Source organism: Limulus polyphemus, unplaced genomic scaffold (genome assembly GCF_000517525.1).
Source record: "Limulus polyphemus unplaced genomic scaffold, Limulus_polyphemus-2.1.2 Scaffold459, whole genome shotgun sequence".
Classification (NCBI taxonomy): domain Eukaryota; kingdom Metazoa; phylum Arthropoda; class Merostomata; order Xiphosura; family Limulidae; genus Limulus; species Limulus polyphemus.
Genome location: NW_013666069.1, coordinates 317,495 through 340,956, shown reverse-complemented (window position 1 = coordinate 340,956; position 23,462 = coordinate 317,495). Strand labels below are relative to the sequence as shown.

The 23,462-nt window shown below is 35.2% G+C and overlaps 1 protein-coding gene across 3 annotated transcripts in view; it reads right to left on the bottom strand.

The window, feature by feature from the left end:
• The window catches only part of LOC106458413 (glycine receptor subunit alphaZ1-like), an 86,114-nt gene extending 76,665 nt beyond the window's left edge, over positions 1-9,449 (bottom strand). For all 3 annotated transcript variants that reach the window (XM_022384624.1, XM_022384625.1, XM_022384626.1), the window contains exon 1: positions 9,264-9,449. In XM_022384624.1, coding sequence (XP_022240332.1) covers positions 9,264-9,379 — 116 coding nt within the window. In that variant the 5' untranslated portion in view covers positions 9,380-9,449. The remainder of the gene's footprint in view (positions 1-9,263) is intronic.
• Between the last annotated feature and the right edge of the window lie 14,013 nt (positions 9,450-23,462).

Below are 23,462 nucleotides of genomic sequence, written 5' to 3'. Positions count from 1 at the left end.
AAGTCCGATTTGTCTATTCATTATTGTGTAACAATACCTTAATTAAGACAAAATGTACTAAAGCAACAAAGTCCGATTTGTCTATTCATTATTGTGTAACAATACCTTAATTAAGACAAAATGTACTAAAGCAACAAAGTCCGATTTGTCTATTCATTATTGTGTAACAATACCTTAATTAAGACAAAATGTACTAAAGCAACAAAGTCCGGTGTGTCTATTCATTATTGTGTAACAATACCTTAATTAAGACAAAATGTACTAAATCAACAAAGTCCGATGTGTCTATTCATTATTGTGTAACAATACCTTAATTAAGACAAAATGTACTAAAGCAACAAAGTCCGATGTGTCTCAGAGTACGAGAAGAATATAATATAAAAGTATGAACAAGATGTTTATTGATAATATTATTATTACATATTTCCATCTAAAAACCGGGGGAAACTAATCCTGGATTTTTGCTTTCTAAGTCCGTAAAGTTACCGCTGGACCACCAGGGGACTTTTTTCTCTTTTTTTTTGTTGTTGTTGTTGTTGTTTAACAGAATTATTTAATTATAGCTGATATCTTATTTTGTAATTGTTGAGATATTTGAAGGAGATAAATATAAGAATTTTAGTATTTCTTCTTCAGTTTCGTAAAATGCACTATACACTCACTTAGTACTTATTTCGACACTGAAGCCTTTTTTTTTACATATGCTGTTTTTTCGGTAATCGTGTTTTTATTAATTTGAGCATTTATGTACAAAAATACTTATTTCGCTAATACAAGTGTATTTATGTTTATGTTTTAATTTTAATATTCTACACTCTACAGTATGACACTTAATTTAACATACATGTTATAACTTTGCTTTTTGCCCGGGCAACACAGCCCTCTGGCGCTAAGCGGTAAGGATTATATGCTTCTTATACAATGTAACCTGAGGTTTGTCTTAATTAGGATATTCTTGTACAGTAGTCAATCGTTGCTAACACTCTGGCCGGTGCTCCGACTTTTAGCAGGTATCCCAAAGAAAGAACTACAATAAGCTCATATAAAAATTTTCCTAGCGCTTTTACAAATAACCTTTCATGATGTAGGCTCCAAATACTTCTGACGGGTTACAGTAAAATTCGTCGACCAGAATATCGAAACTTCTTCTCAGATTGCAAATTAATCACTTTCGTAAACAAAGACACTTATGCTAGTTTGAAAATTTGAATTGTATATTATTATAATATTAGTTATTGGCTAATGAATTTATCATATCCAGCTAAAGTATGGATGAGTTTATTACTAACTGCTTTAAGATTCGATGTAAGTTCAATAATCAGAATAGTGATTTACACACAAAATAGATTTATTTATTTCGCTTATTTGGGCAGCAAAGCTACACCAGAGCCGTCTGTGCTATTTGTTCCCTAATTTTAAACTGATAAACCAAAGATAAGGCTCCTAATCACATCCCCAAAGTGCGGAATACTATTTTGCGGCAAAGAGGGGGGAACCATGGTCCCCGCATCCACAGTCAGACTCGCTAACCAACGAGGTTACCCGACTCGCAAAAATAATCTGTTGATAATCGATTGTTTGTTTGTTTGTAAATAAGCACAAGGCTACACAATGGGCTATCTGTGCTCTGCCCGCCACGGGTATCGAAACCCAGATTCTAGCTTTGTAAGTCCGCACACATACCGCTGTGCCACTGGGGGACGTTGATAATCGAACTGGCGTTTAAGTTACATTAAAACAAAAGCCAAGTAGTGGGATTTGACTGTCACTGTTGGAGCGCACTCACAGCCCCAAATTGCGAAACGCAATTTTGCGACAAGGGGGCACGAGTCACGAAATCTACGGATTAACAGTCTGGGTCACGCTAACCACGCCCATTCCATTATAAGGAAGTGGGTTGAAACTTAGTTTTAATCATCAGCTCACCTTTCAATTATCAACTGATACTGCCCGTCAATTAGTTTCTTTTAAGCAACACATTTTGTTTTTGTGCGTAAAACATCAGTTGTAAAATCATGATGTTAAAAGAACACGTAGGTTCAAGAAATCTTGCTAGAAATGAATAAAAACCCTATAACCCGAACGCTTTCGAAAGGTGAGCCCTTCTTCTTCAGGAGCTTGGTTTGGTTTGTTATGAATTTCGCGCAAAGCTACACGAGGGCTATCTGCGTTAGCCGTCCCTAATTTAGCAGTGTAAGACAAGAGGGAAGGCAGCTAGTCATCACCACCCACCGCCAACTCTTGGGCTACTCTTTTACCAATGAATAGTGAGATTGACCGTTACATTATAACGCCCCCAAGGCTGAAAGGGCGGGGATTCGAACCCACAGATTGCGAGTCGAGCACCCTAACCACCTGGCCATACTTCAGGGGCAAACTGGGAATCATTCCCAGTTTGCCTCTGAAGAAGAACGGTCCACCTTTCGAAAGCGCTCGGGTTATAGGGTTTTTATTCATTTACACCAGTTGCAAACATACGGTAGTAGATATTTACAATTAAATAATATACTGTAATAAGTATTTACTTGCCATTCTTCAGTTTTCCGACAATCATTATGAATACTGGTATGTGCGATTTTCAGAAAACAGAAATTAAAATGTTTCAATGTTGTTTATTAATTAATTCGCGTTTAAGTTTATAATAATCAATGCAATAACACCCTTCTAAAGTTTGGAGATAACTTGTATGGGAAGTGAAAAAATGTTTACTATATAAGCTTGTCACAACTTTGTACATCCGTAATAAAGTTTCTTTCACTACCCATTAATAAAGTTTCTTTCACTACCCATTAATAAAGTTTTTCACTACCCATTAATAAAGTTTCTTTCATTACCCATTAACAAAGTTTTAATACCCATTAATAAAGTTTCTTTCACTACCCATTAACAAAGTTTTTCACTACCCATTGATAAAGTTTCTTTCACTACCCATCAATAAAGTTTCTTTCACTACCCATTATTAAGTTTTTCACTACCCATTCAATAAAGTTTCTTTCACTACCCATTAATAAAGTTTTTTCACTACCTATTAATAAAGTTTCTTTCACTACCTATTATTAAGTTTTTCACTACCCATTAATAAAGTTTCTTTCACTACCCATTAATAAAGTTTTTTCACTACCCATTAATAAAGCTTTTCACTACCCATTAATACAGTTTCAAAGCCGTCTCCAAACTTCATTTTCTAAAAAATGGATTCCTCGTTATGACATAGTTTTCTGGTTCTTCATCCTTTGCAATTGCTGATGGTTAGCTATCTGTGCTATGCCCACCAAGGGTATCGAAACCCAATTTCTAACGTTGTAAGTCCGCAGACATACCACTATGCCAATGGGGGGGGGGTTAGTTCCAGCAAATGCCTTGTATAGATGTTACAAACTATACACCAATCTTGGAATAAAAATCCGGCAGAATGCTATTCGTCAAGAACAGCAATAATATAGAAACTTTCGAACGTTCTCTCTTTTTCTTTATTCTTCTTTTAAATAGATGAATACCTCCATTCATTACAGGATTGTTTTTCCCTTATTACTAAAAAAAACATTTTCTGGCATAATTCTATTGATGGATAACTGTGAACTTGAATACTGCGTCCGTAGGAATTATTTTTATAAATAAAATCCGTTTTATGGCATTATTCTATTGACGGATAACTGTGGACTTGAATACTGCGTCCGTTGGAATTATTTTTATGAAAAAAAAACATTTTATGGCATTATTCTATAGACGGATAACTGTGAACTTGAACATTGCGTCCGTTGGAATTATTTCTATGAAAAAAAATCCGTTTTATGGCATAATTCTATTGATGGATAACTGTGAAGTTGACTACTGCGTCCGTATGAATTATTTTTATGCTTTGTATAATACAGCTTTCATAACTGTCTTTGCTATTAAGTACAATAAAGGTTTTTATGACTTACAGAAAAACAAAAACTTGAAAATATACGTCAGTGGCTTAGCCAAACTTATATATTAATGGCTTACATACATTGAATATACGTAGCAAAAAAAGGGTGTGTCCCAGTGGGTCAGTCGTAAATTTCCGGACATATAATGCTAAGATCCGGGGTTCAATTCTCCGAGGTGGACAGAGCACAGATAGCCCCTTGTGTAACTTTAAAAATAAACCTTTTGGCTCCTTTACAGACGTATTTAATGTTTTCAAACTAAACGGGTCGAGCATAGTTGTCCATAATTTTAAATGGGCACCCTTAACCCAATAGTGGGATTGACTGTCACATTTGTAACGCCCCATATCCGAAAGTTCAGAGTGAATTTAGTGTCATATCGCGACTCAAGCCTTGGACCTTCCAAAATATTAAAATATTTTATATTATATTAAAATATTTTAGTCCCCCCCCCCCCGTCTGTGTGTGTTTCTTTGTGTGTTTGTCAGCAAGATTTCTCGAAAACGGCTGAATGGGTTTGTACGAAAGTCTGAATACATTTGGACTATGACCAACTTAGAAGTGATTAGTTTTAGAGAGTCAAGAGCAAATATCAAGGTCACAGCAAGGTCACGAAATCCAAAAGAAATTCCTATTTGTTAACGTGGGGACCGATTTTGTTCTATAACTCAGTTAAAAATTATTGGATTTTGATTAAACTTGGTGGCTATATGTAAAATATTATTCCTCATTGTCGTGTTTAAAATGGCCCATGTTCGTTGATAACAACGGACATACGGACACATTTTCGTCTTTTTTTGAGAGCCTCGTGTATGAGCTCCACAGATTGTTTCTCTAATTATATTTTGTTTTTACCAGTGAAATGTTGAGTGTGTTTTATTTAACGATGCTTTTTAGCTAGTAAATAGTAAACTTAATTCGTATTTACCAATAAATAATCTATCAGGAATTATATCTCACGAGCTGTTACGTATAAGGTGAAATTAGTTTTATATTAAAATTGTGTTATATATAACTGTATATAAATATTTATCCCTTCTTTACATTAGCTGTTCGCGTTATGACGTGAAATTTCTCGTGAATTACTATCAATTATCAAAGTACGTACAATAAAAAGTGTTTCGTAAGTTGAACCACTAATTCATAACGAGAAAGAAACCATTAATAATTCGAAAAGCTGAATCCCCACCCCCACACACACTGATTCAACATATTTCGTGTGATTTGCAGAAGTACTAATTCAAGGGCGGGCACAACAACGGAGACCTTGATTCTGTAAATATACATGAACCTTGGACAAAGTGTAACCTCCCAGTGATTATTGAGCCAGGTAGTGGATCTGGGCTTCCATGGTTCGCGCTCCTTTACCGACAAAAATACACAAAAAAATCGCCTTCCGCACTTTGAGGCCGTGGATACGTTATACCGGTGACTGTACGAACCCTCTATAATCGAATAGACTAGTCCACGAGTTGACTATGGGAGGCGTTGTGTAGCTGCCGTTTATCACTCGAAATTTAGGGACAGCTGTCGCAGATATAGTTCTTGAGTAGCTTTGTGCGAAATTCAATAAACAACAGTATCGTGAGTCCACCTCGGTTCGTCACACCTTCCTCGGAATGTCTTTAATATGATGTGTTGAACATACGTTATACGTCATTTCCCTTATCTGTCACAATTTGAGTTAACAGGATAAACCAACAGGAGCAAATAAAATACACACTCTATTCGTCTAAAGTTAACAATAGAAACGTAATAATAATTAGCCAAAAGTTGCAATGATTAGTATCCGCTGAATTATCGGTTGAGTACCTTCGGTATTAGTTATATTTTCGGTCGTAATCCCAATAATATCTCACGAGATTCAGCCAGTTTAGGAAATCTAAGTTAGTCTTAAGTCCATAAATTTAACTAATAAAGAAAAATAATCTCCATAGGTGTGCAAATAAAATAAACAATATATATATATATACTTGAAACATCACAACTAATATCATTAATGAAACTAACTTTAAACAAAAAATGAAATATAACTTTATTTAGTAGACACACAAAAACTAGTTGTTTCTTTCACTGTTCATTGTCACTAGTTCCATATTCCTAGAACAGCGTGGCACAAGTAAAAGTAAAATTTTTATATAAGCCCCCTTAACAATGAACAGTAACCCCGAGACTGTGATTTCAGCTTAGCTTAGCATACGACACAAATGGCTAAGATACATGATGTTATTAAGTAGAACAGGAGAGGGTGATGCTACAGATAGTCCAGCAAAACAAAACAAAAACTGATATTTATATAGATAAAAATAACGAACTAAGTAAATAAAAACGATTCGGTATATAGTTAAAAAATATCTATCTTATATTTAGAATGATCAAAGTATATGCAGTTAAGAGAAATAGAAATTACCTAAAATACCGCGTGTAGTATTTACAAACAACTGATCTCACGGTCACACCTTCTGTATGAGCAATTTTAAGAATGAGCAGCTGAAAGTTTGTTTGTTTGTTGAATCTTGTGCAAAACTACTCGAGGGCTATCTGCGCTACAGTCCCTAATTTGGAAGTGACAGACTAAAGGGAAGGCAGCTAGACAACACCACTCACTGCCAACTCTTCGGCTATTTTTACTAACAAAAAGTGGGATTAACTGTCACATTATAACGGCCCCACGACTGAAAGGACAGAGATGTTCGGTGACGGGATTGGAACCCGCGACCCTCAGATAGCGATTCGAGTGCCCTAACCACCAGACTTTGACAGTCCCAGCGGGAACCAATAAATAAGCTCAAACTACAAGACTAACTGACAAGATTCATTATCAGAACAATAAGAAGTTTTGTACAGCTACTAATGTAACTAAACTAATGACGTCATACATTTGACGCTGTTATACAGATTGCAGTAACTAGAGAGAGGTAAAACTAATGGTGCAATACCAAGTTTGTTTATCATTTCCCTAATTATTTTTCTTTAAAAACGATAAATAAAAAGTAATATATGTACATATAATAACAGTAATTAGGGTGTAATTAAAGCTATATTAATGACAATGTTTATTTAAGAGAAACACAAATACGAGCGACAATGACGGTTCTCGTTTATTAAACCTCAGTTGTGTGTTCTTCGAACAACAATAAGATATTACATAATTTATTATGCGTCATAGTAGTTGATACGATACGTATCTTGATACAGAAGTTTTACCAACGGTTTGTTACATAGTTTAACAGGCTTGTCTGTAATTTATTATCTATATTACTAACATTGTCTTATTTAAGTACTTCACACTTTACAGTGCTTTTTCAAATTCTCAGGTTTAATCAACTAAATGACAGCTGGCAAGAGAAGTAAAATATAAAAAAAAAGTTAATATCTGTCTATGTATTTTGTTATTGTTAATTTGTTATGTTACTTTTCATGTAATGTTTTTGATAAAATAAATAAAGACAACATGTAGTACTCAATACTCATCTTCCTTTATCGAATCATTAATTTTTAGCAAAAATATTTTACTAGGAATTCTGATTTTTTCTGTACAAAAGACTTCTAATGTTTACTGAAAGTTTGTCAAATTTCGTGGAGATACATAAATCGTATTGTATCGTTTCGGACGATGTATCGATACAGTCGTATCACAGCTTCACGATACGATACTCGTATCGCCACACCTTTAGTTATTTCTAAGTTCATTGGCTTGCTATATAAATTCCAGGTTTTCGATACTTGCAGCACCACATAAATATGCGTTAGTTGTTAAAAGAAAACGTGCAATTGGTGTCAGCTTCTTTTGTGATATCAAGTATATAGTTAAGATCTTTGTTCTAACGACAAGCTACTGGAATTGCCTACATAATAAGTCTCTATTCGAGCGCCGTCTGTTGTTAACTACTTGTACTAATAGAAGATTAACTAAGGCAAACTCAATTTTTTTGACTTATTTGTATTCACACCTATAATAACATGAAAAATACAAAACTTACAACGCTGAGGTTCGATTCCCCGTAGTGGACACAGCAGATAGCCTCATGTGGCATTGGTTCAAATCAATTAACTAACCAAGATACACAACCTGTCAGTATGATTCAGCGTTAAGTTACATTAAGCTACTTATTATATAGAGAATATTTGACTGATATGTTATTCGCACTCTCCAAATATTTTCAGAGTTGTTTTAGTCTACCTCTGTATTTAATTCATTTTAAAAAATCAAACATTTTAATAATATTATGAAAGTCGGTCTATTATATTTAACTTCATGCCATAGATAAAATTTTTAAACTTCGAACGAAATATTACAAAAATTATTTTGTACGATACACACCTTTAAACTCAAAATTTGCTATATCTTTGAACCAGCGCAAGAACTACGCGTTTGCATGTATTCCGTTAATTTAAATTTTTCGCAAAGCTTCCATTATAACGCCACCACGAATGAAAGGGCGAGCATGTTCGGTAACGCGATTCGAACCCCCAAGTAGCACATTGTAAGTCGAGCACCCTAACCACCAAGTCATACCAACCCTCCACGTGTCTTGTTTTTTAATTTGTTTGATCTTTTTATTCTGAAGGATTTTTCGTTACTAGGTTACTTTCAACGTACAAGATTCTAAATGTAACTCAAAATAATTAATGAATACTCTAACGTTATTGTATATTTCTCTTTTGTTTCGCTTTCTATTGTTTGTTTTCATTTCTTTTTGTTAGAAATAAAATAATTTTCATTAATACGTATTTTCCATATTTAAATCAACACTGCATTTCTGCCACCTTTTCACATATTACCCTTCTCATGCAACCAACACTGCATTTCTGTCACCTTTTCACATATTACCCTTCTCATGCTACCAACACTGCATTTCTGCCACCTTTTCACATATTACCCTTCTCATGCTACTAACACTGCATTTCTGCCACCTTTTCACATATTACCCTTCTCATGCTTTTATAGACGTATAGATCGGGTCGGGCCTAGTGGTTATCGTGCATCGGAGGATTTGCGGTTCGCGACCCATTGTAACAAAAAATACGCTCCGCACTTTGAGCTCGTAAGAATGACGGTCAAATCCGAATATTCTATTAAACAAAAGTAGACCTGGAGTTGGCGGTCGCTGTTATTGACTATCTGCATTCCTTAACACAATCTATTAAAAAAATTAGGGACGGCTATGCTCAGATGGAAATTTGTGGAAATTCTGAAACACGGTAATAAACGCCCTTCTTTTTTCTTTTTTTTTTAACGCAGAGCGAACTTCCGAACTTGTTCGACTTCCTTGAAAAGTTCTGTATATTATCATCCTCTTCTAGAAACATAACATACCACTATTTCTGTTAATAACAAGATGGTCCTACCTTGGTGAGCGTGACTCTGATCCAAGAAAAATCGTCACGAAGATGAAAAATGATAAAATCAAAAGGGGCATTTGGGCGCCAACAGAATTTCTGACCTTCCTGACCTTCGGACCCATTGATGAGTTTTGTTTAGGTACCTTTACACGAGAGGTCTAACTGCGTACGGTACCTAACAGATTACACTAGGAGAAATGTCGGATCTCTTAAGGCACGTGTACTTTCCTATCAGAAATGTGTCACCCAGCAGGCATGCGCAAGAAAGGAATGCCATAAGCTGTAACAACAACAATCGAAAAAAATACAATATCATCTCTGAATCGTGAATATTCTAGATATATATATAAATATATATTTATATACTACTATAAATATATACTTATATATTTGTTTATTTATCTACGTGTTCTTGATATCTTATGAGTCGATTAGTTGTTATTAAGCGTAAAGCTACACAATGAACTAGCTGTGCTCTACTCACCACGGGTTTCGAAACCCGATTTTTAGCGTCGTAAGCCAGCAGACTTACCGCTGAGTCACTGGGAGGGAGCTGTTTTATGAAAAACCAGAGAAATCAACTGTTTGAGGAAAAAAAAACGCTCTATCAACTTAGTTTCATATGAAATTATCAAACAATTTTCGTAGAAACAGATTTAAATACCTAAAATATCATTACTCTGATTATGTAATCTTATATATGTGTTCATACAAATAAGCTTAAACTGTCAATATTCGAGAACCTCATATCACATCATGTCTCATATAGCTAAGCCTTTATGGTAGAATGTTTATCTTTACCTACACCATGAACTTCTGTTCAACTCTTTGTTTTTTCAATCCGAGAAACTTGTTACAATCATATTTCAAACAAAAGAAAACACGTATGAAAAACACTAGTATAATTAGGTTTGGTTATCTGAGATTTTAACTCTTATTTTAGGGAATAATGTTCGTAGTTAAACAAATCCGGATAAGTAGAGTTTAGGCAGGAGGTAGATACGAATGACTGAAAAAATAAATCTTCAAGTTTGTTATTTTTAACAACTGCAAACTGAGCATATCACGGCGCCAACAAAATATCATATTTTTCCTTATTCTTGTGATTCAGGAGACAGAAACTTAAACCCAGACTCTTCTATTATACAACATATATATGAGATTGGGAAAAGTTCTAAAAAATCGTCTCATACATCCAGAGAGCTTAAATGAACTACAGAATGGTTATACTTAAAGCTTACTTAACCTTTTCAAAATAATTTCTGTTGATGAAACCAAACCATATTTTTTACATCGTACGATTTGTGGCTAGGAAATCATGCATATTCTGACTCAAATCGTTTTTTTATTATTTATTTGCGAGCAAGATCCTAAGTAGGATAAGGGTGCCCAAAGCTGCACAAAGAACAATTTAGGCTGTACCCAGTGCAGGATTTGTTTGTTTGTTTGTTTGTTTGTTTTGAATTTCGCGCAAAGCTACACGAGGGCTATCTGCGCTAGCCGTCCCTAATTTAGCAGTGTAAGACTAGAGGGAAGGTAGCTAGTTATCACCACCCACCGCCAACTCTTGGACTACTCTTTTACCAACGAATAGTGGGATTGACCGTCACATTATAACGCCCCCACGGCTGAAAGGGCGAGCATGTTTGGTGTGACGAGGATTCGAACCCGCGATCTGCAGATTGCGAGTCGAGCACCCTAACCACCTGGCCATGCCGGGCCCACACAGGATTTGTTTGTTCGTTGTTAGGCCCAAAGTTACACATTGATCTCTTTATGCTGTGCCCATCATGAGTATCGAAACAAGACTTTCAGCGTGATAAGAAGTCCTCAGACTTGCCGCTGAGCCACCAAAGGACCACACACACACACACACCGCAAGAATCGAACGCTGATTTTTAGTGTTATAAGCCCCTCAACTTTACCGCTATGGTTGCTAAGAAAAAATACGAACTATATAACTGGCATAACATAATTTGGCTAGATTATTTATATGAATATCCGACAGAAATTTACAATAAGGAAATGTACAATACTTTAATACATAAAACTCTATTTGTCAAATATGCTCAGAAAAATAATATTATTTGTAAAATAATACTGCAGAGATAGATCTCGGCTGTCAAGCTTATCTACAAACTGTATTCAATTAAGGCTTCTACCATATTATTAAAAATTCACATTACATAGTTTAAGCTTTAACATCATGCTTTTCCAGAACGACTGACGCCACTACGTGACTGGTCATTTCCATTAGAAAATAAAGAATTATTTAGCCTCAAACTGCTGTCTACTTTCATACACAAGGTACAGCTTTATAGCTATTTTCCACAAGGGGTGGATCAGGTGATATCTCAGGGGAACGACACAGAAAAATATGTAGCTAGAGCGAAAGTAGCCTAACGACTTTATTGACGACATATTATATTAAATTGCACCTATATCTGAACCACTGAAGAAATTTGGAAAAAAACTTCTTATCAAAATAAAAAAGTCATTTTAAAATTTTCATTGCGCCATTCCCCTTTTCTTCTGTTCAATAACAATAAAGGAACAAATACATGATTCTTGGTATGCCCGCATATCATAACTTGGACATTTTAAAATGTTCTTTGCACCATTCCACTTTTCTTCTGTTAAATAACAGTAAAGGAATAAATACATAATTCTTGGCATCCCTGCATATCATAGAATGGACATTTTAAAATTTTCATTGCGCCATTCCCCTTTTCTTCGATTAACTAACAGTAAAGAAACAAATACACAATTCTTGTTCAGAAAGTAACTGTTCTGTAATGGTTGATATTAGTTGTGGTGTTTTGCTTCTTGAATGCTCTATAAGAACCTGAATGTGCAAAGGTTTTTCTTGCTGCCTGTTAGTTTTGTTTGTAGTTCAAAATACAAACAAGGAATTAATTATAACACTTGAATTTTGATAATCAGACAATACTATACAAAAATAATATTAATTTAACTTAGTATTACAAACTAGGAATAATTTACACAGAAGGAACCAAATGGATGAGCTGGTTTTGCTAATGCTCTAATTATAAATAATTAGGTCAAATTATTCTATAACGTTAATACTTTTCACGTCGTTTAAATAAAACAGAAGAAAGTACATAGCATTACATCATTTATCATTTCAGATCGTCTAATTAAAGCAAAACTAATCAGATAATATTACTCCATTAAGTATTTATCTTTTTTTAGGGTAATTAGGTAAAACTACTTCATAATATTTATAATTATCATGGTGTTTAAATAAATAAGTACTAATTAGGTAAAACTACTTCATAATATTTATAATTTTCATGGTCTTTAAATAAAGAAGTACTAATTAGGTAAAATTACTTCATAATGTCATTCATTTTCAGACTTTTTAATAAATCAGGAGTAACTTGGTGATACCACTTCATGATTATTATCAGTTTCATAGATCTAGTTTGTTTGTTTGAAGTTAAGCACAGAGCTACACAATGGGCTGTTTGTGCTCTGCTCACCACGGGTATCGAAACCCGGTTTCTAGCATTGTAAGTCCGCAGACATGCCGCTGGGCCACTGGGAGGGGGGGCATAGATTTAGAAAAAGCGGCAAATTTAAATGTAAAGCAACGACTAAACATAGCTTCACCACAGATATTTGTAAATTACAACTTCTGTTTTATTTATTTACTCATTTAAAATTAAACTGTTTAAAAGTTAGTACTAAGTGGGTATGGATATCCCAAATCATAAATACTAGGTTTTAAAATCATAAAGAATGATAAACACATTAATAATTATCGTTACGTTCTAAAATGAAGTACACGGAAAACTTCGACATAAAAACACACAATACTGTTTGATAACAATTAATTGACACTTCAGTACACAAATTGTCTCTTGATACAATTCGTGTAATGGATAGAACTATTTTACAGAAGAACCTTTTCATAGGTAATTTTCGAGAAAAACAGTGATCACTACGCATGAGACGAGTGAATGTACGGTTGACTAAGACCAGTAAACACACACACACAGCAAGAATATTTCATCGTATTAGCATTATGTATATAGAAAATGAGCTTTTTATGTTCATAATTTGCTCTGGCTTTTTCAAGATGTCGTAGAAGTCGTTATTCAATTATGGCTGCTTCGTTCCACGTTACGTGGTTGCCATGTGAAAAGAAATGAGCGGTAAATAAATTCGATTAACGTCGCGCAGATTCTAGAAAACAGCCAACAAATATAAAAGATGATTTTAAACTAGCATAAATAAATCATTTCATAGATAATTACACTAGCTATTGACTTAATCATGCCCACCAGTTGCACAGTGGTATGTCTGCAAAGATAGCCCATTGTGTAGCTTTGAGCTTAACTAAAAACAAGACTTAATCATGAAAAGTCAGGAAAAAAAAGAGAAGAATAGAATATATTATTGAAAACTGACCATATCTGAGACAGAAAATAATACAAGTGGATAGATTAACGCCAAATTAAGCAGTCAGGGACGTAGATATATATATATAAGTGAAAGAGTTTGCTGATTTATTGGGTTATTTTGGAGTGCTATTAAGAATCCTGAAGTTTTAAGGAAAACGAGTACTCTACGTGACAGCTCTATTTCTAACAGGTGATCTCAGATTGGGTTTCAGAAACGTCAAATTAATGGTTCTTTACCATTTTATCATCAGTCTAGTTGCCTATTTCTTAGACAGCTCACACACACATTATTGGTGTTGGTATTGCATGAGGTAATTTGATAGATATATAAAACAATTCAATCTTCCTCTACTCTACTCTGGTTTTTTTTTTTGCATCATTAGAATCGTGGCTTCTTACTTGTAACTAGAGAAGTTATTCGTAATCAAACTCCTCCTGTTCAACATCATTATCCAGAAAAATGTGGGTTTCGGATCTATTAAACTCTCACGATATCAATCTTGACACTTGAATCCACTGTGTTTTGCTGTTTTAACTATTTTGATGATAAGTGCAAACCCCTTCAAAAAATTATCATTCTATTGGAAACATCACTTCTAAAAATTATCATTCTATTGGAAACACCCCTTCAAAAAATTATCATTCTATTGGAAACATCACTTCTAAAAATTATCATTCTATTGGAAACACCCCCTTCAAAAAATTATCATTCTATTGGAAACACCCCTTCAAAAAATTATCATTCTATTGGAAACATCACTTTTAAAAATTATCATTCTATTGGAAACATCACTTCTAAAAATTATCATTCTATTCGAAACATCCCTTCAAAAAATTATCATTCTATTGGAAACATCACTTCTAAAAATTATCATTCTATTGGAAACACCCCTTCAAAAGATTATCATTCTATTGGAAACATCACTTCTAAAACATTTTCACCACAGTTCAACAATTCTAATCACGTCGGATCGTTCAAGTATCATTAATTGTAACGATAAATTTTATGCAAGCAACATCTAAGTGTCCATTTAAAACTTTCTGGAGCTATAAAGGAAAACGATTTCAATAGTTAGTCTCGTTTCAGTTCCTTTTCAACAATTTCCATTTGCAAGAGACGAATGGTTGGCATTTATTTACCAGTGTATTTCACAAAATAATTATTTGAATACATGTTGACGAAACTTTCCCACTTTACAAGATATTATAATCTTAATTCCTTTTAGGTGATTTTATAACAGTAACACCATTACAGCCGTTATTGCAACACCTTGACTTACAAAAGGAGCTTTAAGCTCTCGCAAAGCACTCTTAGTTATATTAAAGTGGTATTATAATAGGTGTTAATATTCACTATGTGTGCTACAAAACTGAGAGAAAGTAATGATATACCATTGTTAACGTTGAGTTAGAGGATCTTAATTTGATATTACAAAATCATAGATATTGACTTTCACTGATGAAGTATTTGTTTGTCTTTAATCGACAAGCAACGCAAGAGTTACGTTCACTGTACCCACAGCGGGTAGCGGGTATCGAACCCCGAATCGTAGCGTTATAAGCTCTCAGGCCTAGCGCTGAATCACCATGGTCACAGATGAAAAGGGAAAATAAAACACGATCCCACACTGTATAGCTTATAAAAACTCGGGCAAATTTCGACAAGTTGTCGTGAAGGAGCTACTAAGTTCACAAATAGTGCACGCAGCTTGTCGATCAATTGATGTCTAATTTAGTCTTAGGACGTGATGAAAAGCTCGTTTTCATAACGCTGAATACAAGTACATATCTAACGAAGCACAGCAGTGCAACGACATGCAAGGTGATATTTAGAATGTTCACATACGATCACCGGCCATTCTGTAACCAGTTCATTGTCGTCGATAAATGTGAGTGGGAATCATTGAGCTGGTTTGAAGCGTGTATTTGTAACATAGAGAGGTATCAACGTGAAAGTTCAGATTTAACCACTTACCACCACTACCCACTCACCCTAAGTCATATATTCATAGTGAATGCTTGCACGGGCGTAGCCAAGGGGGGCCCGGCCCCCTGAAAAATCTGGGCATATTGATCACATATTATTTTTCAGCTTTTATATATAATAAATTCGTTTTGTATCATTTAAGAAGAAAATAAAACTTCTATAAACACTATTACATTTGATTTTATTTGTTTTAATGACCATTTTATTCAAAATTTAGATAAATTTTAGCTTTTTAATTTATTGATCCCTCCCCTTAAAATTTTTTGCCCCATCTTGAGTGAAAAACTTGGCTACGCTACTGAATGCTTGGCGTCCACGAAGCAAAGGTGTGATAATCTATGAGAAGAAGTCATAGGAAAAATTTATTTCTAACAACAGAGTGGCTCCACAGAAAAATATAATTCTCTCCATCCCCGCATTTATGTGACATTCTTATCTTAACAGCAGAACACAAAATGTTCGTAAACAGATTCTAAATGGTTAACATGTAAGGTATGTTTTGGGTATGAATATTAAGTTAACTGACATTATTTTAAAAGTTTAGATTTCGGCTTTACGAAAATATGATGTAACTCTATTAGATGAAGTGCATGGTAAGTATTGTTATTTTCATCAAACACTTGGTAACAAGAATCTAGCTGTATGAACCATAGCTCTATTAGATGAAGTGCATGGTAAGTATTGTTATTTTCATCAAACACTTGGTAACAATAATCTAGCTGTATGAACCATAGCTCTATTAGATGAAGTGCATGGTAAGTATTGTTATTTTCATCAAACACTTGGTAACAAGAATCTAGCTGTATGAACCATAGCTCTATTAGATGAAGTGCATGGTAAGTATTGTTATTTTCATCAAAACACTTGGTAACAAAAATCTAGCTGTATGAACCATAGCTCTAGTAGATGAAGTGCGTGGTAAGTATTGTTATTTTCATCAAAACACTTGGTACGCTTGTTTTAGCGTAATGGATAATACATAGTAACTTTAACTTGTAGACTCTAATTTTGAAGGGAGTTAGGGTTTGCTATGTTTATGCTTTTAGCTTTTTTTTATTTGAAGTAAACTTAACTTTGGGGTTTATTTTAATTTTACTTCACATTTTACTATAAATTTCCTTCCCCCTTTTCCTTCTAGCCCGACCCAGTCGTCTTTAATTCTAAAAGTGAAAGAAAAATCAAGTTTTAATCGCATGTCGCCAAGCGATCGAAATAACTCGCATTATCCCCAGTAAAACTTGTTGTCCAACAACACTAATTCGCAGAAAAGGAAAAACAACTTTAAAAAACAAAGATTAACACAAACACGTCACAAAGCCACTAATTCCCTTTAAGAAGATGTAGTCCTAACATACTATGCTCACATAAAACACAAGAAAAAAAAAAAGAAAATACATACATAAAATGAAAACCATTTAAAAAAGAAAAATACATGAAATTCAAAAATAAATCCTTTAATACGTATCCCCTTTAATAAAGGGCAACTAATATTAATGCACTTAGAAAGGAATGCTTTAAACAAATATAACAAAAAAGAAAACATAGAACATAAAAAATAGGAATCACACTCTAAAAAAATTACCTATCCCCTTTAGGAAGGGCTAATGAACACATAACGTTCCAAAAATACACCAAAACAAGAAAATCGCTGAAACAAAATTCCTAACCCTATATCTAACCTAAATAAAGAATTACTATGTACATTATACAATTAATTATCTTAGTAGTAGGCGAAGGAAAATATACATCTATACACTACACAAACGAAAATCTTAAACCTAAACATGATGAAATATATATACTGTACAAAGATAACTTAAATAAAAACTTAACTCTACTGTTACATATATACAAATTGACAAAGTAAATCTAATATTTAGGATGGAAACTAGAGTTACTCACCTAAAAGAGCCTCAACAGCAAATCCTCCTATGCAGCTGTGGATTTTCAGTACGTGTACGCAAGAGCTTTCCGATTTTGTGCCAGATCCTCTCAGAAAAGACACACTTCCTCCTCTAAATGTATTGGCAGTTATTTGCACTTCAATAAATTGTCTTCCTCGTGCTTATAGACCACCCAGACCTCTATCCACTTGCTTCCCTGTTCTTGGCAATGGCGTTTTAAGATTGCTATCTCCTGGAGTGAGAGTTGCTCTTTCATTTTGGTCAGGGGCTTTGTGGGGAGCACCACCTTCTCTGTCCTTGTCTCTGGAATGGTGGGAGGAACTGCCGCCGATGATGCAGATATCAATGCCCAAATGATCGTGATGGAAATTGTCATTGCAGGATACCACTGCCAGTGTTGCCACAGTGATGGCTGTCAATCGGGATGAAGTTGCCAGATCTTAGGTGTGATTTTCCCAGTTGGCAGATTGCTTCACATGGCAAAGTTCCAGAAAGATCTTGCCAAGACGAGTGCACTTCCCATCATGGTTGTTTAGTTCCACAAAACACTCCTCCAATGGGGCACTTGTAGTCTTTCGCCAGTACTGTGTAAAACTCAAAAAATAAATCAGTAGTTGTTGAAATTAGTTCAGTCATGTAGGTGATTCTCTTCGGGGGTGCCAAACCATGTTATCCAACACATCAGCAATAGAGTGTGACAAAGTGTCGACAAATGGGTATGTCTCAGCTCCCTTAGCGAAGTAACAGATGATGACCACTACGTATTGGACACCTCACCCATATCAGGGTGGGGACCAGCAATGTTTGGGGTTATTCTCTGGAAATTCAAGAATTTGTTGTTGAAGTTTACTCTGTCTAGGATGGTTTTCTAACTGGTCTGCACTTGTAACGCCCCCACGTCTGAAAGGGCGAGCTTGTTTGTTGGGACGAGGATTCGAACCCGCGACCCTCAGTTTGCGAGTTGAGCGCCCTAACCGCCTGGCCATGCCAAGCCTAGGTATCATAAAAGCCTCTCAACTTTTTGAAAATAATTAGAGTAAAGTAAAAGTCACGTGAGAAGCAAACCCTCTAACAAATCTATTTGCAAGAGATGCCAAGGTCTGGATAAATATAAACCTATACATTATTATGAGCAGAAACATTCTAAAAAAAATTGCAAGGGCTTTGTTTACATACCAGGCCTGTTGGATTGGCACAGAGATAAAAGTTTAAACATTTTTGTTTTCTTTACAAATTTTTGAAAAGTTCTAAAAGATCAATTCTTAGTTATTTTCGAGTAGTAAAGTGGTGAAATAAAGTTAAATTTCCTATTTTTAGTTACATTGTGAATATTGATGTGTAAATGTGACTCCACTACCCTCTCGACCTCTGAGAGCTTCCCTGTGGCCCAAATATGGTTAAGTGTAATCTCCATTGGTTTTTCAATAGTGGCACGATCATTTTCACAGGTCGAATAGCATGACTCTCAAGTTAATTAAACCATCCCTTGTGTTAAAGGGAAGTTTGACCCTGCTCTTGGCATCCATAGGCCAGGTCAAGAGTGCTGAACCATATAGAATCTTCCAATGCGCCCAAACACTCGTCTGTTCACGGTAACAGAAAGGCATTAATACGTGTTATGGCATATTCCCAACAGAAATGAACAAAGAACTTGTTATTACAATCCTTCATCTTGAAAATCACCACTAGAGACAACCATGTACTTTTGGAAGGTTGTATGATCACGTCTATTAACATCTCTTTTATTTTGGTGTTCCATGCTGCCAAGATCTCCGAGGAATCTTATGTGGTGGCTGTGTTATGGAACTTGCATCAAATGGTCCAACAAATACATCGATATAATTAGCCGGTAGATCAATGAGACTCTGGCACTGTGCTGAGTCTAGATTGTTGGTATAATCTTCCACTATAAGTGTCAGAGGGGTGTCACTTCCACTTCACTTGCCGCCTTGATGACCATTCCAGTTGAAAGCTGGGTAGCCAATCAATCATAATTGCAGGAAAACACCGGGACTTTGACTCCTGATGGACATATCACTAGACATACTACTGTAAACTTGCTTTAAACACAAAAAATATAACATTGAAAAAGCCAGGTTTGCATACGAATAAACCTTGCATACGTCATCATCGTCCACTGAGATCCGAGTGCAAGGACGAGGCAGCCCTTAACCATTATCTGATTCGACTGGCTGACAGGAAAGACAAAATGTCAGGAGATATATGTGTGCTCCTGAAAATTGGGAAAATTTGACTGGTTTACTTGAGGGACAATCTGCGTACACGCTGAACTGAAAGAAAATACAGAAATTTCGAAAAATTTAAATATTGAATATTGTTTGTTTGTTTGATTGTTTTTAATTATACACAAAGCTACACAAGGGCTATCTGTGCTCTACCCACCACGGGTATCGAAACCCGGTTTCTAGCGTTGTAAGTCCGCAGACTTACCGCTGTACCACTGGGGGGGGCATATTGAATAAGAGGGGGGATTAATGCATGTTACAGTCCTGTACAACACAGATGTAGCTACGCCTGTTAGGTCAGTCTGTGAACAATTTTAAGTATATCTGCCTCTAATATTTGTGATTAAATCTGCAAATATTTTCTCTCAATAACACAGATCTGCGATGGTTTTATTGTCTTGAAAGTTTTACATGTTCTACAGTAATTCCTGTACACTGACTCCGAAATTGATATCCATTTTTCTCCATCACATTCAGATTTTTCACAAAACGTCATATGTACTTTTACATAAGTGAATCATTTTCATTGAAATCGAGTCACATTGTGTTTGTTATACTTAAAATGTTGACAACCACTGGCTAATTTCTCTCGATTGTTTGCTTGTTTGTTATGGATTTCGCGCAAAGCTACACGAGGGTTGAAAGAGCGAGCATGTTTGGTGTGACAGGGATTCGAACCCGCGATCCACAGATTGCGAGTCGAGCGCCCTAACCACCTGGCCATGCCGGGCCAAAAGGAAAAGAAGTTTAAACAATAATTCTTCATTTTAATTTTTAAAAGACAACTCAATTTTTTAATGCTACAGACAAAAACGAGATACTAGTTTTGTTAGCTCTATAAGATATTTCTTCTATTCCAACGAATAGTTGGATTGACTGTCACATTATAACGCCCCCACGGCTGAAAGGGCGAGTATGGTTGGTGCGATGGGGTTCGAACCTGCACATCTGGCCATGCCGGGCCTTTGATCAGCAGATTAAGGTTTGTTGTTTGTAATTAAGCACAAAGCTACACAATGGGCTATCTGGGCTCTGTCCACCATATCGAAACCCGGATTCTTGCATTGTAAATCCACAGACAATCAATTATCACTACTAGGGGGCAGTAGATTAAGGAAAATAATCAGTGGGAGCGAACTAAATTTGTGGGTGGAGATTTATCTAAATCTGTACATGGAGCATTATTAAGGCCTTTTTATGCTATTTTTTATGTATGTATACATATAATTTCTGTCGAAGAGGGTTTTTTTTTATTTGCCACTATTATTAGGATTAAAGTAGATTTATAGTAATAGAAAAAATAATTCAACTATTTCTTGTGGTCCGAAATATTAGTTTATTAATAACAGAAAAATTTTAATTTTGATAGAGATTAATTGATGAGAAAAACTACATTTGCGTTCATGAAATGAAGTACATAATGAGATACATCTTTCGTTCGTACCCACCTACCTATCTATATAATTTAAAATCTAAAATATTTGAAAGAAAAACCTATTTAGAGGACAAAACGATCATTCTGCTAGTTGCGAAGTCATGAAAATAAAACTTCTAGAAAGTACTAAAAACTTGTTTAGTATAAGATAAGGATTTTATGAATCGTGGTTGACACGATATCTGAAGGCAACTTTATAGCTGAAGGCAAACAGCAATATATTTCCAGAGCAATTCACTTGCTTTTACAGCGTCATTACAACAGCTGTTCAGGATATTGTAGAAAACTAATACATTCGAGAGAGGATAGCAACATTCAAAATACAGAAAATTACAGCACTGCTAATAATATCAGGCGCGAACAAGGATAACTCATAGGAAAGTTACAAGGAGTGTTTTCGAAACAGCTCTTTAGAGGCGGTTTTAAACATGAAAAATCAACTAAAACCATATAAAACGAATCATTTCAGAAGCTCATTATTATTCTGTTCTTTTATACTGACCTTAGAAAAAATTGAGCTTACAACAAGGCCTCGCGAAAGTTATTATGGTTTGAAACAACAAGAAAATAACACAACGCGGCAGGGAGTCGTCAGACTTGTAAATTGCAAATCTGGTCAATAAAAGTAAAAGTAAAAAAAAAAAGAAGAAGAAGAAATGCAATGTGCTAAATAGAAGTTTTTATTTAAAGTTCAAATAAGTTTTTCAAAGAAGCTAATCTCATTTTATAAGTGCTTGTAGATTGCAATGCGTCGTAATTAAGCAATTTCAGACAGATAAACTGAAATAGCTGTGTAACGTAATTGCGTAAAAAGGTGTTCACCTAGTTACAAAAGAAACACTCGGATACGTTCATAACATAATTTTCACACATGTATATATTTTCAACAATATCAGTGACGTGCACAGATGGGAGGCTGGGTGGGCTCAAACCCCTGCCTTTCTGTACTTATACCCCCCCCCCCCCCAAAGTGCCATTTTGTCAATCATAGAAAAAAGAATTTAAACAAATATTAAAAGATATGTCTGATTCTACACCTTGCTTGCTGCAGTTATTAGAAGAAGAAAAAACTTAGAAATAACTGGCACACAGGGACTAATAAAAAATAATCGCGGAATGCTATTCAGTGTTAATAGGCAAAAATTCGCTGTTTAGTTTTAGATCTTAAAGGTGTTTACAAGATTAAATGAATACGAATAAAAAAATTTTTGTTTGTTTATTATGGTTTTTTTACCCTATGTGTACTAGAGGCAAAATACAGTCCCCATAGTCTCCCCTAACACCCCCCCCCCAAGGCTTGCTTGGAGAAAAAAAAAGTACCTTTTTGTCAATGAGTTCCTGCCTTTTCAATGTCCTCTGTGCATTAATGATTGTTTGTTTGTTTTTGAATTTCGCGCAAAGCTACACGAGGGCTATCTGCGCTAGCCGTCCCTAATTTAGCAGTGTAAAACTGGAGGGAAGGCAGCTAGTCATCACCACCCACCACCAACTCTTGGGCTACTCTTTTACCAACGAATAGTGGGATTGACCGTCACATTATAACGCCCCACGGCTGAAAGGGCGAGCATGTTTGGTGTGACAGGGATTCGAACTCGCGACCCTCAGATTGCGAGTCGAGTGCCTTAACCACCTGGCCGCGCATTAATGAACAGTACCATAAAATATTTTGATTTATCGTCTTTGGAAGCTATGTCTTGTTAAACGTACCAAGGTAACTTTGATTTCTATCTTACGCCGGAAAGATATACCCATCGATACCGAATTTGCTTTTTAAATTAGGAAACCTGATTTTATTTCTGAATCACTATCGTGATAAAGGGAAAATTTCTCTCAATGTTTGTAATGCAACAAATATGTAAAAAAAAATGTTTGTCCATAGAACGCGCACAATAAAGAATTCAGGACCCAGTAAATCGCAAGTAAGAGCATCACCACTAAGCTTCTTTTAACTTTGGAGAAAGACTTCAAAATGTATAGGGTATTTCACTATAGAAAAGAAATAGCATGTAATTCTATAAACAAGTCTCCAAATGGCACAGAAATACGTCTGCAGAGTTACAACGCTAGAAAACGGGTTTCGATACCCCTGGTGGGCAGAGCATGGATAGCCCATTGTGTAGCTTTGTGCTTAACTTCAAACTATACACCTGGAAAAAAGTTAAGCACCCCCAAATATTTTTCAGGATTGCTTATTGAAAATAAGGTT